Raw genomic sequence first — 16650 nt, 5'->3', positions numbered from 1 at the left:
CATGATTGTGCCACTGCACTCCAGTCTGGGCGACAGAGACTCCAACTCAAAAAAACTCCCAAAACACATATATAATATATACCTGAGGGTGCCAAAAAATGTATACACATTTTAAGAGACATTATCTATGTATTACTTTTAACTCACCGTAATCAGAAGTGTCTGGATGCTAATGGTAACCACTATGAGTACCTCTTGTAACTGCAGAAGTCAAATGTGACTAGTGTTCATCCTTTACTATCGGTATATATTGAATGTTACAATTTTGATACAGTTTTTCCTTTCTTAAAACGTGTAGGCCGGGCTCGGTGGCTCAGCCTGTAATCCTAGTAATTTAGGATGCCAAGACGAGTGGATTGCCTGAGCCTGCAGGTTTGAGACCAGCCCTGGCAACTTGGCATGACCTTGTCTCTCCAATAAATCAATAAATTAGCCGGGCATGGTAGTGCACACCTGTAGTTCCGGCTACTTGGAAGGCTGAGGCAGAAGGATCACCAGAGCCCAGCAGGTCGATGCTGGGGTGGCTGTGGAGGGTGCCACTGCACTCCAGCCTGGGTGACAGAGACTCCAACTCAAAAGAAAAACATGTGTATACATTTTTTGGTACCCTCTGTGTGTGTGTCCACACACGTGTGTACATTCATACATACAAAATACCTATTCGAATTTGTGCCCCTTTCCCCTTCCCAAGGTGACGACTGTGAGGGGAAAAATACTCACTAAGATAGAAGTGGCTCAATATGTTTTTCAAGATGAGTTTCATTATCTTATGGCTGCATTTTCCTGTGAACTCATCAGAAACGAATCCCACGAGTATTTGTTACTCTCCTGTGTTGAGCAAAGATCTCTTGCCATGTTGGTGTCTTGGGGTAAAGTGGTGTGTATGTGTTAGGGCACTTGGCTATAGTGGCCTGGTGGAGGTGGTTGTGAACAAGAACACAGAACATATAAATGGATAATAGATTACTGAAGACCTTGAATGGCACATTGCAGGTGTAGATATTATCCCCTAGAAAAGATAGCCACTGAAAGCTTCTGAGAAGTAATTTTGTCTGTGCTTTGGGGAGGTAACTGACATGTTGGACTAAGATTCCTTAACAGTGGGGTCTGTTTCTTATACTCACGTCTTTTACTCGATTTTTTATTTTTAGTCTGGGTCTCATTCTGTCATTCAGGCTGGGGTGCCGTGGCACAGTTACAGCTACTACAGTCTCAATCTCCTGGGCTTAGATGATCCTTCCAATTTAGCCTCCCAAGTAGCTGGAACCACAGACGGGTGCCACCATACCTAGTTAATTTTTAAAATTTATTGTTGAGAGGTCTTGCCAAGTTGCCCAGGCTGGTCACAAACCCTTCGGCTCAGGCAAGTCTTCGGTCTTGGTCTCCCAAAGTGCTGGCATGACAGGTGCAAGTTACCGTTCCCGGCTCTCGTACTCATTTTTATACAAAGAACTAGAAGGGCAAATGGCTGGATGGAAGGCTTGGAGGGGGAATGAGACATAGACAGAGGTCACAGAAGACACTGCCTGAGTGTGACACAGAGGCTGGTTTAGAAGCACTCAGGCTTGGCTGGATGTCCGAGTCCAGGAAGATAGGGAGACACGAATTGAATTTCATGGCCACTGGCTTGGAGGGCAGTGTTGGGTGGGGGATGTGGTAGCTGCTATGTATAGAAATAGAAAACACAGTGGGAAACTGACTTTGAAAATGGGGAGAACAATGGGGATGATTTCGGTTTAGTGGGTTTGTGCAGAGGTGGGAATGGCCAACAGGGAAAGGCAAGCAGGCATCTGGAGTCAAGCAGAGGCCATGGCTAAAGATCAAGATTTGCCTGTGGAGTTGCGGCCATGATGACGATGGCAGACATCTGGCAGCAATGGCACTGCCCTTGGAATGAATTGATCTAGAAGACTGGCCAGTGACGGGTCCTTGGGGAATGTGAACACTTATGGGATGGCTGTGGGAGAGGGAAAGGCAGAGGAAACACAGCAAAAGATAGAAGAAGCACAGGCACAGAAATACCATGGCAAACCCACACCATGGAGGCTGCATGAGAAAAATCCAAAAGGTGCAGCTGTGGCTGGCGCGGTGGCTCATGCTTGTAATCCCAGCACTTTGGAAGATAAGGTAGGAGGATCGCTTGAGCCCAGGAGTTTGAGACCAGTCTGGGCAACATAATGAGACCTGGTCCTTACAATAAATCAAAAAAATTAGGCAGCTGTGATGGCATGCATCTGTAGTTCCAGCTACCTGGGAGGCTGAGGCAGGAGGATCGCCTGAGCCCAGGAGAGCAAGGCTGCAGTGAGCTGTGATTGTGCCATTGCACTCCAGTTTGGGTTAACAGAGTAAGACCTTGACTCAAAAAGAAAAAAAAAAGAGACAAAAACAACAACAGTGGTAACAAAGGCACAGTTGTCAAAGCAGACCCAGAAGATACAAGAGAATGGGATGGAAACCAATGGGTGCTCATAGGTTTAGCCATCAGTTGCTCAGCAGTGACCTCTTTGAGAGCCATTGCATGGGGAGACTGCCAATGTCACAGGGAGAGGTTGTGCAGAGGCAGGGGCATCGCTGGGAAGGGTGACAGCATTGGCTTCTGACATCAACTGCTGCTTCATCGTCTCTCTGGAAGATTCTTCTCCACTGCTCAGTAAACATGAACGTTACCCAGGCTCTGTCCTGGCTTGATGCTCACAACAGCAAGGACTCTCTGGTTTCAAATAACAGACAGCAACCCCAGCTGGCTTGTGCAGAAAGATTTATTGGAAGGACACAGGGTGACCCCACATAACCCAAGGGTTATGACTGGGCCTTGTGCACGAGCTTTGGTCAGAAACTTGGCACCCTGGCTCTGTCTCCTCTTCCTTTTCTTCTCTGTCTTATTGCAAACCTGTTGTATCAAGTGTCCAAGCCTGTGGGAGAGTACAGGTCAGCCCTGGCCCCTGCATGAGACCCACTCACTTGGCCCTTGGAGGGGCACCATGCATCTAACGGGAAGGGCCTGATGCCATCAGCCTGCTCAGATGCCCACACTTGGGCTGCCCAACTGAGGTCAGACCAGCACAGTCACTCTGCACACACAGAAGCATGTGGACTAAGGCTGGAGGAGCATTTGAGTCCTGGAAGCCAGAGGCTGGGAACTACATCTGGACTGAAGATTCAGATCAGGCCTCAGACAGGTGGTCAGGTGGTCAGGTGGTAGGAAGGGGAAGGTGATCAGAGTGGCTTTTCGCTCTTTCTGTCTCTTTGCTCGGAGAGCCTGAGTCCTTCTGAGCAGCAGATCCAGAATGCTCCTCCTCCTAGACCAGGTTCTGGCCACATGGTTTCCTTCTCAGAGAGGGAAGGCAGTGGTGCCTGGATGTCTCAACTTACCCTCCCTGCAACCAGCCCCCGGGACACCTGGCTGCATTCCCAGTGGCCATGCCCATGTCCCCTGGGAGAACCGGAATCGACTGCTCCAAGGGATGGCTGGAGCCTCTCTCTGGGGTCTCTGGGGGCTTAGAATGGATAGATCTGGGTCAACCCTTCTTAGGAGGCTGGTATGAGGCTATCAGTGACGATGGGTGAGACGTAGAGTCTGCAGGTGCCACTGAGGCAGGCCAACAAGCATAGAGAAATGTGGCCCGTTTTGCCTCACATGAAGCAGGAGATAATGATAAACACTTGTAAGGTGTCCAGGGTAGAGTCAGCAGAGAAGGGAGGTCCTTCTCCCTGGGCACCAATGGCTGCGAGCAGAACGAGCTTACTATGCCGCCCATTGCCTGAATAAAGATAGATCCACAGTCCTCATGATCCTATTCTACCAGCCACTTCCCCAGAGGTAGAGGGAATAAAAGCAGCCCCCAAGATGCCCTGAGGTAGTTCTCATTCTGAGACTACCCTCAGTCTCACCCTTGGAGTGTGTACCTGTAGCTCCCCTCCTGGACTGCCAGCCTTCACCCCCCCTCCCCTTGGAGTACGTACCTGAAGTTCTGCTCCTGCTCCTAGATTGCCCATCCTCTCTCCCCACTTGGAGTGTGTACCTGCAGCTCTCCTCCTGAACTGCCCATCCTCACTTCCCTCTTCGGAGTGTGTACCTACAACTCTGATCCTGGACTCTCCTGGGTTACCCATCCTCCCTCCCCTCCTTGGAGTGTGTACCTGCAACTCCCCTCTTGGGTTGCCCATCCTCCCTCTCCTCCTTGGAGTGTGTACCACAGCTCCCCTCCTGGGCTGTCCACCCTCACTCCCTGCCCTTGGAATGTGTACCTGCAACTCTGCTCCTGGACTGCCCATCCTCACTCCTTTCCTTCTGAGCATGTACTTTTGCCCAATGAACTCTGCTTTGTTCACCAACTTGGCAATTCACTCTCAAATTCTTTACTGTGGTGAAGTCAAGACGCTGGGGCAAGAGCTGAGGCTCCTCTCTCTCCACCAGAGACCTCCTCTCAGGTAATGCTGGTGGTGCTGGTTCTGGTTACCTGGAAGCCTGGCTGCACCACTGCTATTCCTACAGCAGGCTTCACAGGCCAGCCCCATGTTTTCCAGTAAGTTCCCTTGCGGTCTGAGTGAGTTTGGGCAGGTTTCTGTCATTGAGGCCCAAAAAAACTTTGACTAATCCAGGGCAGGGAAGCTGCTCAGCACCTGTCCTATGCCTTCCTTCTCAGCTGTGTCTAGTGACCCCAGACTTTCCCTTGTCCTGTTTTCTGGAAGCAATGCATTTTGGTGATTAACAAATAATGCAACTTTGTTGGTATATTATACACTCTTCTTTTTTGAGTTGGGGGTCTCACTTCATTTCCCAGGCTGGAGTGCAGTGGCACGATCAAGGCTCACCACATTCTCAACCTCAGGCAATCCTCCTGCTTCAACCCCCCGAGTAGCTGGAACTTCTTGGTGTGTGCCATCATGCCTGGCTAAGATTTTGATTTTTTATAGAGACAAGGTCTCATTATGTTGCCCAGGCTGGTCTTGACTCCTTGGCTCAAGCAATCCTTCTGTTTTGGCCTCCCAAGGTGCTGGGATTACAGGTGTGCCTGACTTCTAATTTTGATATTAAAATATTTTAATATGTATCATTTGTTTGAGATCAGGATCAATGACTCCATTATTCATCTTATGAAAATACTTGCTGAGGAGAACTCTACCCAACATCAGAGAGGGTTTTTCATCAACCAGAAAAATTTATGTAAAAGCACGCAAGATGCTCACTAATCCCATTGATTCACCTTGTTTTTGAAATATTTCAATTTCAGTTGATTTTTAATGTTTTCTTCATTTTAGATAAAGTTTAGTTTATTCATTTTTGAGCAAGACTTTTCAAACAAACTTTTAATCTTGGAATAGTTTTAGATTCAGAGAAAAATTGTGAGACTAGTACAGAGGGTTCCCATATATCCATCACCTCATTTCCCCTGTAATTAACATTTGATACAAGTCTGGTATGTTTGTCACAGTAAGCCAACAATGACACATTAGTATCAGTGAAAATCCATACTTGATTCATTTTTGACTTAATGTCCTTCTTCTATCCCAGATCCCATCCGCATACCAAATGACATTTAGTTGTCACGTCTCTTATTTACGACAGTTTAGAACTTTAACTTGTATTAAAATTATCTGCTAATAATCTGTATGAGAATGGTTCTTATTTAATGTTTCTATTTTACAAATGTACATTTTGTTTTGTTTTGTTGCTTTTTTAAATTTTTAAGTTAGGGTCTCATTCTGTTACCTAGGCTGGAGTGCAGTGGCCACAAGCATGGCTCACTGCAGTCCTGACCTCCTGGGCTCAGGCAATCCTCCCACCTCAGCCTCCCAATTAGCTGGAACTACAGGCACACACCACCACATTCAGCTAATTTATTTATTTATTTATAGAGATGAGGTCTTGCTATGTTGCCCATCCCATTGCAGCATCTGAAAAGTGCTGGGATTATAGGAATGAGCCACTGTGCCTGGTCACAAATTTATATTTTTACTTGACTTCCAAGTGTTTAATGCTCTCAAAGTGTGAACTGTATTACATGTTTTCTTACTCATGTTGCTAATGTGATAAATTCTGAACACATATAAAAAGGAGTATTGATACCAGTATTTTGGAATAACTTGAAATGAGTGTGAGTGTCCAGTCTGGCTGTTTTTGCTCCAGCACAGCTGTTGCGGGAGCCCGTGGGACAGGCAGGGCATGGAGAAGGTGAGTATGCGGTGGCCAGGCTCTGGGTGCAGAACATACCTGCCTAGAACCTGGGTGCAGCAGAGGGCAGCTGGGAGGCCCAGGTTGCTTCTCCATGCAAGAAGCCTGGGCCCAGACTCTCCCAGTGTCCTGCAGATGCACTTACCCTCAATACGCTGACTGCACTCTGCTCCCCTGCGCAGGGATGTACAGGGCCTGCATGTGTCAGCACAATCTGGTATCTTTGTTTTGCATGACCTGTGCCCTGGGGCTATTTTGCAATGATGACACCATCTTAGGGAGGCTTGAAGCCTTTGCTCCCCAAGGCCTGGCTCACGGCTTGAGACACAGTGAGTGCTCAGTACCTGCAGGTGCTGTATGTTGTTCAACCCAAATTGTATGAATGAAGGAAACTGGCAAAGCCATCAGGAAAAAGCCACCTCTACCCAGACATTAGAAGCTGCTAAGCTTCAGGGACCCTAGGGTGGGAGGGCGATGAGGGGAAGGAGGGGAGTGCCCAGGGCAGCAGTGTTGGGCGTGGTATGAGTGGAGATAAGGGAACCCCCGGTGGTGGGGATGGTGAGGGGAGCCTTACCCTGCTGCTGGTCACGTGGAAGGAGAGTCCCAGCGTCGATCCCTCTGGGACTCTGAGACACAACTCAGAAACTCTGAGACCACCAGGATCCAGAAGTGATGATGAACATTTAATCGCAAGTATGTCATGTTATGTCATGAGGAGAGTGGTGTCTGTTAGTAAATACATCACAGCTGGGTGCACTGGCTCTTGTCTGAGTCCCCAGCACTTTGGGAGGCTGAGGAGGGAGGGTTGTTTGATCCCAGGAGTTCAAGACCAGCCTGGGCAACATAGTGAACTCTCATCTCTACAAAACAAAAAATAAAAAAATTAGCTGGGTGTGGTGGCACACGCCTGCAGTCTTAGTTACTTGGGAGGCTAAGGCGAGAGGGTCACCTGAGCCCAGGAGGGTGAGGCTGCAGTGAGCCATGATCATTACACTGCACTCCAGCCTAGGGTACAGAGTGAATCCCTGACTCAAAAAACAAACAAACATTGCAATCCATTGCTCTCCCCAGAAGTGCAGAGAGTAGCTCATGAGAGTTGGGCTTCATCTTGTCCACAGTTCATGGCATATTCGAAGTCTCTGAAGCTGACGTGACCATCTGAGTCTCGATCTACTTCCCTGGAAGATGAAACAGGAAGTTACATCCTCGTTATTTCCATAAACACCCAGGCAGAAAAGCACATTCAGATCTTCATTTCTCTGCATGTCTGTGTGAAAGAAGAACTGATTTTATCTACTTAAAGGCTAAGATCGATGCCCACTAAGGTAGGGAGGACAGCAAGGCATTTATTAAAGGCTAAAGAAATCATATGCTCTGCTGGGCTCAGTGGTTCAGCCTGTAATCCCAGCACTTTGGGAGGCCAAGGTGAGTGGATTGCCTGAGCCCACGGGTTCGAGACCAGCCTGGGCAACTTGGTGAGAACTTGTCTCTACGATAAATCAAAAATTAGCCGGGAGTGGTAGCATGCACCTATAGTTCTGGCTACTTGGAAGGCTGAGGTAGAAGGATCGCCAGCGCCCAGCAGGTTGATGCTGGGGTGGCCATGAGTGTGCCACTGCACTCCAGTCTGGGCAGCAGAGTGAGACTCTGACTCAAAAAGAAAAAAAAAAGAAATAATTTGCTCAACAAACTTAAAGGAATGAGGACAAGTGCAGAGATGATATAAGACAAAGAGGACTAGTTTTGTTAGTTATCCTAAACACCTTTCCGCAGTACATCAAAAAATATACAGGGGGTGCCAAAAAATGTATACCCATTTGAAGTACGCTGTTCACTCAAAAGATGCTGTTCATCAAATTAATGCTAGCATCACCATGCAATAGGCAAGACAGTCAAATGGCGGAAGCACAGCTGAGCAAACATCATACTACACATTGCCATCATAATTCAATTCAACTTCAAAAAGTAACACATAGATAACAGCTCTTAAGATGTGTATACATTTTTTTGGCACTGTCTATATATGTATCCCATAACAGAAATGTGGGTAAAGAAGTAAGAGGCAAGAAAAATATTTTGGGAACAAATAATAATGGCCAGAAGAAGGTATGACACCCTGAGTGGCATGCCTGCCACTCCCTGGAATGGTGAATCTTTGTACCAATGCTGGATGGTCCCATTTTCCCAAAAGGTACACTGAGGAGGCTGAGCAATTTCCTCGGGGTCACTGTGCTGGTAGGTAGCAGTGTTGGGACTCAAACCAGGATTGTCATGTTCTAAAGTCAGGGCTCTGTGTGCTACCCCACACAAGTGGGACATTCCAGATAGCAGTGATTAATCTGTAGTTCCCACGAGGTTAACTTGCTCCAGAAGATCTCTGTGGCTCCCTTTAAGCACTGATAGATCCTACAAAAGCCTGATTTGCTTTTCTAATTTGTGTTTTCTGATGAAGACACGAGCCCCAGACCGGTCAGTGGAGGGCATGGGTAGCTCCAGCTACGCAGTCCCTAGAGGTGCTGAGATGGGGGCACTGCTCCCTGAACAGGGGCAGAGAAATGGCACCCAGGCCACACAATTAAGATAACAAGTGTCAGAAGGGCAAATTCACAGCATAAGCAGCACATTCATAGCAGTAAAAGGAACATCCATTAAGAAGGGCAGTGGGGCCAGGCACGATGGTTCACACGTAGAATCCCAGTACTTTGGGAGGCTGAGGTAGGAGGATTATTTGAGCCTAGGAGTTAGAGACCAGCCTGGGCAACATAGCGAGACTCCATCTCTACAAAAAATTAAAAAATAAGTCATGTGTGGTGGTACATACCTGTGGTACTAGCCACTCAGGAGGCTGAGGCAGAAGGATTGCCTGAGCCCAGGAGGTCGAGGCTGCAGTGAGCTGTAATGGTGCTACCACTCCAGGCGATAGAGTGAGATCCCAATTCAAAAAAATAAATAAATAAAGGGTGGTGGAAACATAGCTGATAAGGGGTGGTCTCAGCTCCTCTGTGGGGGACATTCTAAGACAACACACAACACATCTGCCATGAAGTTTCTGTGCTTTGACACCAATGACATGCTGTTGAAACAACAAACAGTATCAACCATGACCTGGGACTTCTTAAAGTGGAGACTGGCCCAAGTCAGAGAGCCACTAATCACTATAATAGTCCTAAAGCAGGCTTTTAAAATATTGAATTCTAAAATAAACTTTCTGAATATTTCATGCCCAAGTCTCTGAAGTCTATAATGGCTCTGGGTAGAGTGATGATAATTTTTCATTCTTTTGAAGTAGAGAAAGATTCCCACGTCTCTGCCGCAGGGCAGAACCATGTTGCAGCGTGTTAGTATAAAATGATTGCAGACTGCAGACGCCATCACTCTTGTGACTTCTTTTGCTAAAATATACATGACGATTTCATGCTACACAGGACCAAAAGCGTCAGATCTCTTCTGAGGGATTAGAAATAATCGTTATCACATGTTACTAACGGCAGAATAAAAATCGTCCCTTTTATTAAATTAGATAATTGAAGATTCTTAATATTGCCTAAGTATTTCTTCCCAAGGAATTGGATTAGATAAATGGCCTTTTTTCTTTCTACTCTGAACTAGGAGGGTTGAACTATAAATCTCGGAGGGTGAGTTAAGTAAATAACCTAGAAAAATAATGTTTCAAACAGACAGCCTCTGATAATATTCTGTGTGTGAGCGTGTGTGTGCCAATTCACTCATTGGGATGCCAGATGCTGTTACAGAGGGGATCCCCTTTGTCTGATTTTCTTGGTAAACAACCTTCACTGACATCATATTCACTTCTGATTTTTCTTGCTGTCCTTGCCAAAGCCTCCTGCCATAAAATGGGCACCGTATAACCAGGAAATGACAACAGGAAAGTCTATTCATAGGGTTTGAAGTGGCATTTTAGTCGTATAGTGAGCAGAGGAGTGTCATTTATCTTTTCAAGTTTATCTTTAGAATGAGACGTGCTAAAACATGTCTTTGTGTCTTCTGACATTCCTTCCTCATTGCAAATATATGAGTAGGTCTGGTCATCTCGAGGAGAGTGAAGAGGAAATTCAAGTTTCAGGGCTATCCTTTTAAAAGCCAACACACACGGTTTTTCATTGTAGACAGAATTACTCTGAAGAAGGCCAGGAGCAAGGGCTCACGCCTGTAATCCCAGCACTTTGGGAGGCTGAGGCAGGAGGATCATGTGAGCCCAGTAGTCCAAAACCAATCTGGGCAACATATGGAGTCCTCTTCTCTACATAAAATTTTTTTTAAAATTAGCCAGTCTTGGTGGCCTGTGCCTATAGTTTCAGCTATTCAGGAGGCTGAGGCAGGAGGATTGCCTGAGCCCAGGAGGTTGAGGCTGTGGTGAGCTGTGATCGTGTCACTGTACTTCAGCCTGGGTGACACAGTGAGACCCTGACTCAAAAAAAAGAAAAAGAAAAAGGAGAATTACTCTGCAGAAGGATCTCATAGCATCTCCACTCCTGTCACTGTGAGGGGTACAGATGTGGCTGGCGGGGAGAACTGGTGAAGGGCGGAGGAAGAAATACTACAAGGTAAGACACGGTGCTGTGTTTAGTGTCCTACCCACATATGAGTCTGCTCTGGTTTTGAGCCTGGAATGTGTTGCTCTGGCATCACCAGCTACATTTAGGATTATTAGCTCTGCCACCCTCACCCCGACTGAAGTCCTCACCTCTTAGTCTATAGCTGGCAATCAATATTTGTTGAATAAATGAAGTCGTGGAATAAACGAATCTGAGGAAATAGTTACAATGTTATGGAAACCCTATGACCTCCCAGGACGAAGTGAAAGATTAAGGAGAGACTCTATGTCTTTGCAGAGTATAAAAGGAGTTGGAGGCCTGGTATGGAGGCTCACACCTGTAATGCACTTTGGGAGGCCAAGGCAGGAGAACGGCTTTACCCCATGAGTTTGAGACCAGCCTGGGCAACATGGCCAGACCTAATTTTAAAAAGAAAATTAGCAAGGCAAACACCTTTAGTCCTAGTTACTTGGAAGACTGAGGCAGGAGTATTGCCTTGGCCCTGGAGGTCAAGGCTGTAGTGAGCTGTGATCGTGTCACTGCATTCCAGTCTGGGGGATAGAGTGAGACCCCAACTCAATATATATATATATATATTTTTTTTTTTTTTTCCTCCTAACTCATCATATTAAAAAGTGGTTTAAATTCATTCCATCAGACCGAGCCTTAGCGTTCTCTTCTCCTGCCTCCTCTTCATTAAGTGAGAGTCTGGTATCTCTTTCTGGCAGTGCTGTGAGGCTGCATAGCCAGGTTAGAAGTTTTCCTGACCCAGAGCTGAGAGGCCCCAACCTGCAGGAGCCAGGTCCTCACGCCGGGAGTCTTTCATTCAGCTAAAGCAGTGCTCTGATATGTTCCAAGGGGAAGCAGAGAGGTTTGCTTTTAATTTAAACATATGTAAATGGTGACTGTTTCTCACAAGTAGTACAGATAACTTGCATGATGATATTTACACCAGAACAATTTCTTAGAATGCTCTGAAGGTAGTTATTTCTTGGAAAAGAGTTTTTGTTGTAAAATCATTCAGTGGTATTCCACGTCCAGGTCCCCAGAGTTCCCAGAGTCAGATTTCAGACTGAAGTACTTGTTTTTACTCAAGTAACTTAATAAACAAATAAATAAATAAAAAGGAACGAACAAAAGGGAATGGTTTAGTGGGTTTTATAACATTAAAACAGCAGAATCCTGTCTATTCAAATGATATAAAGACTATGAAAATAATACTTTTCAGTGAAAACATAAATATAGAATGCATATATATTGTAACTGCAGTCTGAAGAATGTCTATGCTCATTTGGGCAGAAGCTAAAGGTGACATGCTCCACAGAAACTGGTCTTGCGGAGATGGTAGGTTGCGGGTAATTTGGTCTTAAAATGTCCTTCCATATTATTGACATTCAAAATAATGTTTTCTTTGTTTTCAGTCTGAATCGTCTGAGCAAATGGTCGGATTTCACACCATGTAAGTTCTCCTGGCCAGAGTCATAACTGAGTGTTGCACAGAAGATGCCTTGTCATGGTCCACAAGGGGCTGTCATGGGTACTGTGGGATGCCAGATGCAGCCTGTCCTCTGCCTACCGATATCAGCAGCACACCTTCCTGCTCCTTCCCCCAGGTGTGACAGCCAAAAACATCCCCACCAAGTGCCAAGAATCCCCTGTGGGACAAAATCACCCCCGGCCAAGAATCATGGAGCTTGAGGACCGTAGTTTGAGAAAACCCTTTAGAATGTTTCAGAAAAATATACACTAAAATAATTGCCCTAAGGACTTTTTTTTTAAACAAGCGATTTCAGGGCCAGCGGAGGCATGCATGTTTTTCAGATGAGTGATGCGGGTAACTGCCCACTCAGTCTTGCTGACAGTAAGGTTTTGACCTGAGTCCAGCGAAGACCCCTCGAGAGGCAGGCTCCAGGGGTGGGGGCGGGCTGGTGCTAGCCATATCTGTGTTCCCAAAAAACGCACTGATGGACGCCATGATGCAGCTGCTGTGAGTCTTGTGGGGGGCTTTGAAAACTGATGCCTGAAACATGAATGAGAAACGCTATGTGCCAGCAAAGATTTCACTGACAGAGGGTTTCTCTGTGGAATGTGTAGGGTGGGGAGAAGGGAGGACTCTATTTCTTTTGGATTCTTTGTGGAGTAATTTAAACTAAAATCAAACCTGCCATTACATTGGTGGGATGAAGCTGTCACACTAACTGGGCAGAGTGATTGTTACCTCTAAGCAAGGAGTGCTGCTGGGACTGAGAGTACATGTGACCAGAGGCTGGTGATGGCAGCCTCCAGTGACAGCCTCCTCTTCCAAAACCTGCTGGTCCTTTCTGCCAGCATCTGCCTTTGCTGACGAGGGTCCTGCGGGCTCCAGGGGTCCAGTTGGTCATGTACTGACTCATTTTTCCTTCTCACAGACACATGTGAAGAAGGCCAAGTCATACAACGCAGGAAGGACTGAAGAACCATGCAGGTGACTTCTGGTCTTTTCCAGGCTTGCACATGGTGTACACACTCTCAGCCTTCCATAGACTCTGGTCATTGTTGGGTACCTGGACTCAGCTGGCTGCAGCTTGCACCAGTGTCTTTTACTGGGACTGCTCTGACACCAGGAGTAACAGCTATAGAGGGCACCCCTTGACCAGTGAGGCAGGAGGACCTGTGGGCGGTGGTTCCCCCCTTCTGTCCTTTGGGGAGATGACTCTTGGCTCCCTGGATGATCTGGCAGGCTGAGCTCCAGCTGCTCATGGCAACAATGAACTTGAACTTGGTGACAAGACACTTGCCTGGGTTTCTTTCATTCTCTGTTTCACAGCAACCTGCACACAAGCCCTTGTCTCTGACTGCTGTCAGGAAGAACTCAGGTTAAGATGCAGCAGATAACTGATTTTGAGAGAACTTTGCGCACTTAAATTGCCATCAGCAACAGCACAGTATATCAGATTTCCATTCAGGTAAAAGGGGCCTCATGGCTTGAAATAGATCAGTGTTCTTCTATCCGCAAAATACTTTTTGGAGGAAGTTAAACATGGCCTTTAAAAAGAGCTCTGAAGTTTGAAGTTAAGCAACTAAAGTGCCAGAGTTGACCAGGTCTGTTGGTTCCCACCTGTCATCTCAGCACGTTGGGAGGCTGAAGTAGGAGGATCACTTGAGCCCAGGAGTTTGAGACCAGCCTGGGCAACACAATGAGACCGCATCTCTAAAAAAAAACAAACAAAAAAAATTAGCTAGATGTTGCAGTGTGTGCCTGTTGTACCAGCTACTCAAGAGGTTGAGGTGGGAGGATCACCTGAGCCCAGGAGGTTGAGGCTTCAGTGAGCTGTGATCATGCCACTGCCCTCCAGCCTGGATGACAGAGCGAGACTCTGACTCAAAAAAAAAAAAAAAAAAAAGCCAGAGTTAACCAGAAAAACACAACAGTAGTGTTCTCTTTCCTGTCTAATATGCATGTTTTTCTAATAATATTTAGTTAACAATAAATAGTATTATTGGACTTTGTTTCTTCAGTGTGAGCACAATATATTTCTCATGGGGTCCTTTTGGATGCAGGATACAGTTATGACCTGGGCGTGAGTAGGGGTGAACTTGGTCATTACGACAAACTATAAGGACAAAAGGACATCCCAACCAGGGTAGGAATAAAGAATGACCCACCAGGTGCCACTGTGGTCTCATTAGCTCTGGGCTTGGGTCATGAGACTAGTGATGCTGTGGATGGCTGGTCTCATCCCAGATCCAGCTACTCACTTGTGCTGTGCAGTCACTATGGGATTTGGTTGGGACAGATCCCCACCCCAACCTCCAGAAGTGGGATCTGACTGGCCTTCACCAATCACTGTAATCCCACCCTCCTTACTGAGGAGGGTTATCGGTGCAGATTAGACACAGGTAGATGAGGGTCTTCCAGGCAGGTTAAATTAAAACAGGGTCAACATTCAGACATCTTTCCTATCGTATACAACCTTCACCCAACTGACCTGACACTCTAGACCTGACCACCTTGTGGGCTGGAATGTGGAGTTACCAGTGCAGGAAATAATGAAAATGCAGAGTCACCCAAAATGCAAACAGAATGTTCTAAGAAAAGCCCAAATCCAGTTAGATAATAGCTTTAATTATCTGGAAGGTCCTTGTGACCTCAAAAGGTTGAGAGATGGTCATCAAAACTCAAGACCAGACGCCTGCAGTGTACCCCTCTTAACTTATAGAAGGTAGAGAGATAGTCATCAAAACTTGTGACCAGACACCTGCAGCCCACCCCTCTTAGCTTAATCATGGTTTGCTTAATCATGGTTGTAAAAGTATGTAAAGCTTCTTGTCAAAGGCAAGCACGTGTCCTTTCTCTTAAGGCACCCACGCTCTTTGAGTATGTCTTTTTCTTTCTAATAAATTCTTAAACTATACTTGGTACTTGCTCTGAAATTCTTTTCTGTGGTCAAGTCAAAGAACCCATGGAGCAACACACTGCACCCTACCCAGCATCACTTACCACAGCAACTGCTTCAAGGATTGATTTGCTTAAGCCAATTAGGATATGATATCCCTCCCTGGCCACTACTGATTGGCAAAGAGTTGGGACAAACATCATGAAGTCTAGGAATTTTGTTTGCAAGTTGTGAAAGGAATGGCTTTTTGCACATGGACATTTGGGATGCAGGGGTGAGGCTTGGTATTGCAACAGCCTTTTTCTACCGTAAGGGAGCCATCTCCACAGCAGTCCTATGAGCCAGTGGTGTGTAGATCCAAGGACATGCACTCAGGTTTTTAGTGTGAGTGATCAGCCTGAGCCTGGAGTTGCACATGGTGAGGGCCGGGGTCAGAAGGGCAGAGTGAGCTGGAGCCTAAACAAACCAGGCCTGAAGACTGCATAGAGGCTCTTAGGCACTGACCCAGGAAATCCCGTGTTGCTTAGGGCTATCTGATATGATTTCCTGCTACCTACAAATGAAAGCATTGAGAAATACTAGGTACCCTGTCTAGAATCTTCTTGAAGTCTTGCAGTACCTGGAGCTTGGTAGACACACAGTAGATACTCAATGAATATAGTATTTTCGAAATGATCATTCCACTTGGAAAGAAACTCTAAGCAACTGAGGTTTCTCCTTAGATGTGATCCCAATTCTAGACTATTCTCAGTCTTGTATTCTAAAGAAATAGACTTGCTTGCTGTGTCCAATAAGAAGTTCTGTTTTTGTACCTTAATTGTGATTCTTAATATGCTGAAGTGGCTATTGAGGGGACCAATATGGTTTTTTTTCCTCTCAAAAGTGACAGAATAAATTCTTCAACTCAAGAAAAAAGGAAAAATGAACATAAAATGCAGTCACAGCTGAAAATGTGATTAGCCATAAATAATAACTTACTTTTTCCTATTTACTAAGTTTCAAGAATCAGGAATCTTCTTTAAAGCTAGAAGTATTTTAAAAGGAGGAAAGACTGTAATTTCATCAGACCTGATTATTGATTAATTGTAGACAAGTGCAAAAATGCAATCAACACATAGACCAAAGTCTTGCTTTTGGGAAATAGTTTTGCTATTCTTCCTCTATCAAGTGTTTTAGCAGAGCTGCTAATATACAGGGATATGATCTCATCTGTAAGTCTGATCCTCTGGAAGAGAAACTGCAGTGTAAGAAAAGAAAACAGCATAGGCCAAGTGCTGTGGCCCACGCCTGCAATGCCAGCACTTTGGGAGGCTGAGGTAGGAAGACCACTTGAGCCCAGGAGTTCAAGACCAGCCTGCACAACATAGCAAAACCTTGTCTCTACAAAAAATAATTTTAAAAAAATTAGCTGGGCATGGAGACACATGCCTGTAGGCCCAGCTACTCAAGAGGCTGAGGTGGAGGGATCACCTGAGCCCAGGAGATCGAGGCTGTGGTGGGCCATGATTGTGCCACTACACTCTGGGCCTGGGTAACAGAGTGA

At 46.0% G+C, this 16650-nt stretch overlaps 1 protein-coding gene across 1 annotated transcript in view; it reads right to left on the bottom strand.

Moving 5' to 3' along the window:
* Window positions 1-7220: 7220 nt before the first annotated feature.
* EFCAB11 (EF-hand calcium binding domain 11) overlaps window positions 7221-16650 on the bottom strand; it is a 154516-nt gene continuing 145086 nt past the window's right edge. Inside the window, exon 6 of the mRNA XM_021711049.1 lies at window positions 7221-7353. Within this exon, the coding sequence (XP_021566724.1) occupies window positions 7263-7353 (91 nt within the window). The 3' untranslated portion in view covers window positions 7221-7262. The remainder of the gene's footprint in view (window positions 7354-16650) is intronic.

The sequence above is a fragment of the Carlito syrichta genome, unplaced genomic scaffold, assembly GCF_000164805.1.
Source record: "Carlito syrichta isolate Samal-C Ts95f unplaced genomic scaffold, Tarsius_syrichta-2.0.1 Scaffold301833, whole genome shotgun sequence".
Lineage (NCBI taxonomy): Eukaryota > Metazoa > Chordata > Mammalia > Primates > Tarsiidae > Carlito > Carlito syrichta.
The sequence above is the reverse complement of the archived record's forward strand: the minus strand, read 5'-3'. Positions and strand labels throughout refer to the sequence as shown.